Genomic DNA, 6,862 nt, shown 5'->3' with positions numbered 1-6,862 from the left:
ATGATATATATATTTTATTTTTATAAATTAATAAAATTGTACACCTTATAATATTTGAACTAAATATAATAAGAATATCAAGCTTTTAATTTTACCATTTAATCGAAACATATCATTTGATTCTTTCATAAACTTTTAATAAATATATTTATTATACAAAATTTCATTATGGTGTGCTATGATGTAATTCAGCTAAATTTTTATTCTGACACTCTTATTATATAAATTTATTGCATTTCAAAATAAAATTTTAGCATTTATTTGAGTAAAATAAAAATAAATAGTTGAAGGGTTTTTATTTAGTAATTTAGAATAGGTTTAATACGCTCCTAATCTTTATATTTTTCATGTATTTGAAATTTAATTAATATATTTTAATCTAAAAATTTTAATTTTTTATTTTTATTTAATAAAATGAAATTCAATTATAATATCATCAAAGAAATTTCATTAAATTAAATAATATAGTATATTTTAAATAAAAAAAACTTGTCATGCCTACATCTTAAATAAAAAACATAATCCAATTTGGGGAAAATAATGTGAGGCGTTGAGGATTGAATTTCAATCATTAAATAAAAATAGCTCTAAATTTCTGAAATTTAATGAGAGGTACAGAGATGAGGGTAATTAGACCATTAAAATGCTATATACTCTAAAAGACATGCCTACATCTTCGCCACCTAACGTAACTAAATCCTAAAAAAATCCTCCATAAAAGCTTACCTCAAAACCAACTCTTCCTTGTCCTTGAAGGTTAAGTGCTTTAATATTTATCTTCCAGGATCTATGTTCCATAGCTGATATTACGATCTTTTAAAATATCCTCCCTTATAATTTTTTTTAAAATGTCCGTTGTTCATATTTTTCTTCCCGTTTCCCTCGTCATTTTTTTAGCCATTTTTTCTTCCGCTCATCACGACCATGAAAAATCAACTCCATCTCAAATCTACCATGCATGTCAGGCCACCCGCTTCGCGGAACTCTGTGAAACCTCCCTAACACAATTATCCCACCTCCCTCCCAACACAACCTCCCTTCAAATCATCCAATCCACCATTTCTGTCTCTGACCACAACCTCAAAACTGGACAATCCATGGTAAAATCCATCCTTAACACCTACAAGGGAAACCTTAACCGCACCAATATCGCCACCATCTGTTTGGATATCCTTTCTTACTCAAGCTACCGCATCAAATCAGCCCATTATGCGTTAACACATGGGAATATAAAAGATGGCCGTGCATGGATGAGCGCGGCTCTTGGCTACCAACAAAATTGTTGGGGGGCGCTCAAGTACGTAAATGACACCAAATTGGTTGTTGACACCATGTTGTTTTTGGACTCTCTAGTACATCATAGCAGCAACGCATTAAGCATGATGGTCGCCTATGATAATTACGGGGAGGACACCACCTTATGGACCCCGCCCAAAACAGAACGGGACGGATTTTATGAGAAGGGGTCGGGTGGGAAGCTGGAGTTGAGATTTAATGGAGGTTTCCCGTTAAATTTGAAGGTGGATGTAACGGTGTGTAAAAACCATAGAAAGTGTTACAAGACCGTGCAAGAGGCCGTAGATGCTGCACCTAATAACAAAAAGGGGAGGGATCAATATGTGATAAAAATAAGGAAAGGGGTGTACGAAGAAACGGTTAGGGTCCCGTTTGAGAAGAAAAATGTGGTGTTTTTGGGGGAAGGGATGGGCAAAACCATTATTACCGGCGCTTTAAATGTTCACCAGCCTGGAATGAATACTTATAATTCCGCTACAGTCGGTGAGTCCTCTCCTTTTACTTCACATTTTCTAGTTTCTATTTTGAAAAATAAAATTATTAGTAAGAAAGAAAATAATATTAAATTTCTTAATTTATTACATTCAACCATAAATATAGGATTTAACCAATTAAAATAAAAAGAAAATTTACCCACACCATCAGTCAACCACAAAAGTTATCTTAATTCTAAAAAAAATTACCACATAAGTATTTAAAGTTTTTTAAAAATGGTATTTAAAATATCGTTATTTAAAAAAATTAAATTATTAATAAAAATATAGGTTGTTTCGTACCCGTAAAAAAAAATTCAACCAATCACTTTGTGTTAGATGGCATTTTAATAAAAAATTAAGTTTAATATTAACAAAAAATAATTTATCATTTTTCAAAAACATAATATTTTCTTCTTCAGCAAAACAATCTAGCCACCAGTCTTCCTTCTTGCCAGAATCTTCTTCCTTGTATCTTCATTTTATCCATCATAGGGTTCTTCTCTTCTATCTATGCCTGATAGTTTATTGTAATTGTGGCAATAGAATATTTGGTTTGGTAATTATGGTTGCACTCATAGCTGAATTGCTATCTAATTTGCAAATATAACTCAAATTTCCTAATCTTCCACCAAAGATTTTCACAAACTTGATTAAAATGGAGTTGTCAAATTTTCGAGGAAAACTAAAAGAAAAGAAAAATGAAAATTGCAGTAGAGAATTGGGTCGCAAACCTCTAAAGTTAGAATAATGAAAATTTTAGATTTAATAAAGAAAACTCTAAAATGTGAAAAACTTTTAGATTTGATTAAAAAAAACCTGAACCATTATAAATTTTAGAGGAAAACCTGAAGTTGGAAATGTCTTAGAACAATCGAATCTAGTGATGTAGAGATTTTTTTTTAAAATCATACTTTGTACTTTGAAACATTCATGAGCAACGCAGGTTAAAGGTTAATGATTTGTTTAGTTCGTTAACGTTTAGAATTTTGGTTGTAAAAGGTAAATGTAGAAATACCAAAAAGGGAGATGAAAATACAAGAATTGGAAAAGATTATGATGAAGATAGATGAATATTGGGACAGAGTGAAAAACATAATATTAAATAATATTTTAATTAATTTTATTTATATTGGAAACAAGAATTTTTATATAATTAGAAAAATGCCAAATGGCGCAATACGGTTGATCAAATGGGTTTTTTAACCGAAAATAATAGTTAGATTAAAACTGATAATAAAAAATAGTTTAAATACTATTTCTGACAAAAAAATTAAATACCTAAAAAAGCAGTATAGTTTAGAGACCAATTTTATTGTCAAAATTTCCATTTCCATATGTTTTATAGGATAAAAGTACTTTTAAGTCATTATAATTATGCCTTAAACGGGGATTAATGCAACTATGTCTACCTATACATGTTACGTCTATATCATTTTTAAAGTTTAGTATTATAAATATTTTATATAATTCATAATCTATTCATAACATTAAATCCATTATCTTCTTGAAACAATAATGATATGAATTAAACTAATACTCAATCATTAAATTTAATATTTATAATTATTCATTTAATAATTAATTTATATATATTTATGTATTTATATTATTATTGAAATTTTTAATTGAATTAGTACCATAAGTTGACCAAACATCAATTTGATTAAGAAAACTACTAAATTTTTATTTTGCCATTGAACCAAAACTTTATCTTGAAATATAATTTCACTTTTTAATGCTATTATACATACTTTAGTACATGCATATATTGATGATGTGATTGAATTAGTATTACAAATTATTTCGACATTAACTCAAGATTGATGAATAAATAATTGTAGTGCAGTTAATATTCTTAATATGATATATTTATACGTTTAAATTTCATTTTAGTCACAATTTAATTTATTTTTTATTTTAATAGTGTACATATTGCATGTGTTAGTTTCAAACATTACACATTAACTATTTATTATATGCTATTTTAAATGCACACTTATATTCTTAATATGTGGATTTCATATATATACTTATGTAATAGAATTTGTACTATATATTATAAATTATACATTCTAATAAATTTTATAGATGCAAATCTCATCTCACATTGCTAAGTGTGTATATATATAAATAGATGACATATTGTTATGTGCACTTTGGGTATAAGATTGAATTAATATTTTATGCACTATCAATGTATAAGTCTTATGCACCATCAATTAATAATAAAATAACACATTATCATTGATGTAAAAAGAATTGAAGGACTTGAAAATAAATACTATTAATTTTATTAAACATAATAAAATATTAATTATAATTATTTTACTTTTTTTTTAGTTTTAGGTTTCAGCATTCAAATTTAAAATTTTAAGTTTTAGTTTTTGAGTTTCGATTTATGGATTTGAAGTTTTGGTGTTTTGGTTTTCGAGTTTCGAATTGTATTTTATTATTTTTGTTTATGTTTAATGATTATAATTAATATTTATTTAAAAATTAAAGAAAAAATTGAACACGGAAAAAAACAAGTTAACAGCAGCAGTAGTCAGTAATGTCTATACTGGACAAGTGTTAACTTTAGCAAAAATCTCATTCAACATGAATTGGTTTTACCTTGACCCTGAGCTTTTCTGCAAAACCAGCCAACTACACGGTTTAGGTTCCTTTTTCTAGACAATGATTAATTTCTGTTTGCAATTTGTAAAGGTGTTTGTCGTGCATGTGCCATTAATTTCACTATCTAAATTGTGTTTAAAATTTCTCTTCTATCCTATGCACCGCCACATGAGAGTCAAAGTTTGCACTGTCTTCATAGATTTCATTTTATTTTGTCATGATGATGTGTTGCAGGAGTACTTGGGGATGGTTTTATGGCGAGCGGGCTGACAATCAGGAACACAGCAGGCTCCGATGCCCACCAAGCAGTGGCTTTCAGATCAGACAGCGACCATTCCGTCATTGAGAACTGTGAATTCCTAGGCAATCAAGATACTCTGTACGCTCAGTCACTCCGTCAATTCTACAAAAACTGCCGCATCCAAGGCAACGTCGACTTCATCTTCGGAAACTCCGCATCAGTGTTCCAGGACTGTGAAATATTGGTCGGTCCTCGACAGACAAATCCAGAAAGCAGTGAGAATAATGCCGTGACGGCCCATGGCAGAACTGATCCGGCTCAATCAACTGGCCTCGTCTTCCTTAACTGCGTAATCAATGGAACTGAAGAGTACATGAGATACTACAAGAAGAATCCGGAAGTGCACAAGAATTATTTGGGAAGGCCATGGAAGGAATATTCAAGGACGATTTTTATAAACTGTAAAATGGAGAAGATTATCAGTCCAGATGGATGGATGCCATGGAGTGGCGACGTTGGGCTGAAAACAGTTTTCTATGGAGAGTTTAGGAATTCGGGACCAGGATCTGATGTGTCCAAGAGAGTTCCGTGGAGTACCCAAATTCCATCGCAGCACGTACCTACGTATTCGGTTCAGAATTTCATCCAAGGAGATCAATGGATCCCTAAATCTCATTGATTTTTTCCCTTCTTTTTCATATTACCTGGATTCCTTAATTATAATCTACTTCAGCATTTATAATTTATATATATTTTTTATTAATATTCTATGTGTAAGAAAAAACTTGTAACCATTTAATGTTGATTGAATATTAATTCGATTGACATTAACATTGCTGTCAATGCAGGAGAATATGAATTTAAGTGCGTTAAAACGCATTATCTTACTATTTATGAGTTGAGAGTGACTATGTGTAGTTCTAAGTATTGTGTTAAAAAAGAGTAGATATGATTAGAACTTATAATGAGATTGTTAAAAGAAAAAACCTTTTTATCATTCACTAATTTAATCAAGACTTAAAAAAGTAATCAGCTGATTATTTGTGCGGTTGACATTAACATTGTTTAAAGGGTAAACATTAATTATAATTATTGGACATGTTGGGCATACAGCTTTTGCATGATATAGCATCATTCCACAATAGTGAAATTTATAGCCCAATAAAGAGTAAATGATATCATCTCATCGCATCAACATTACATGATAGATGAAAAGTAACATGGCTACTAGTCATTTGTTTTAGAGATAAATGATTTAATTACTATTAGTTACTAATTAACTTTTCATTAAGGAAAATATAATGATTACCATAAGATAAAATATGATCATATTGAGAGAATAAATTTAACCTAAAAAGATTAAGGATGTCCCATAAGGTTAACACACTTATGACAAAGTCATCGGACGAGTACTAAGTGAATAGTTTTCAGTATGGTATATAATAAGGGAGAGTTCAGTTGTGGTATTTTATTGGAATTACTCCATAATTAAATAATGCTGTAATTAATAGGTGAAAAGTCGAAACTTAATTACAAATTATTTGAGCCTTAATTATATATGTTCAATTGGTCTCTTCACTAGCTTGAGATAACAAAAAATGAATTGAATGTACAACTAATAATATGAAATGAATGAAAACGATGAAGTAAGAGAAATAGATCACATGTATCACTATCCACAATAAATGTGTTTTCTCGCTAAATACAAAAGATGACTTAGGAATTAATTTAATTTCTTTAATTTATTATCTAATTAATTTTAATTAAATAATTAAAGTTTGATGTAAGGATTAAATTAATTAGTCATTAAGGATTTGTTGAAAAATATAGTTAAATATATTTACTCTTGGATTGTAATACGGTAAAGTTGACATGACTTTAACGAAATTAGAATTGGGTTGAGAAGTTAATTTAATGGAGAAATTAATTTAGTTAAATAATTAAATTAATTTATTAAATAAATAATATTTTGGGAAATAATAAATAATTATTGGGTTGAATAAATTATAAGTGTTAGATAAATGTTTAGGTAAAACATATAATAGTACTCAATACATGAAAGGCCAAAATAGGCCTAGTTAAAGCATGAGAGGTGACAAACCGTAGTGTTCCCCAGGGATGTCATCGCCCTTTATGTGTTTTACTTAGAGTAGAACTTGTATTTTCTATTAAAATATTATTATTTAATTACATCTTATTCAAACAAAACTCTTGTATCGTTAGGAACTATGAA

At 29.1% G+C, this 6,862-nt stretch overlaps 1 protein-coding gene across 1 annotated transcript; it reads left to right on the top strand.

Annotated features, from left to right (window-relative positions):
• The first annotated feature begins 656 nt into the window (after window positions 1-656).
• On the top strand, window positions 657-5,504 carry LOC108472979 (probable pectinesterase/pectinesterase inhibitor 51). Its single transcript, XM_017774546.2, has 2 exons — window positions 657-1,779; window positions 4,623-5,504. The coding sequence occupies exons 1-2, from the start codon at window positions 849-851 to the stop codon at window positions 5,306-5,308; spliced, it is 1,617 nt and encodes a 538-aa protein (XP_017630035.1). The 5' UTR covers window positions 657-848; the 3' UTR covers window positions 5,309-5,504.
• The last annotated feature ends 1,358 nt before the right edge of the window (window positions 5,505-6,862 follow it).

The sequence above is a fragment of the Gossypium arboreum genome, chromosome 11 (genome assembly GCF_025698485.1).
Source record: "Gossypium arboreum isolate Shixiya-1 chromosome 11, ASM2569848v2, whole genome shotgun sequence".
NCBI classification, from domain to species: domain Eukaryota; kingdom Viridiplantae; phylum Streptophyta; class Magnoliopsida; order Malvales; family Malvaceae; genus Gossypium; species Gossypium arboreum.
The sequence above is the reverse complement of the archived record's forward strand: the minus strand, read 5'-3'. Positions and strand labels throughout refer to the sequence as shown.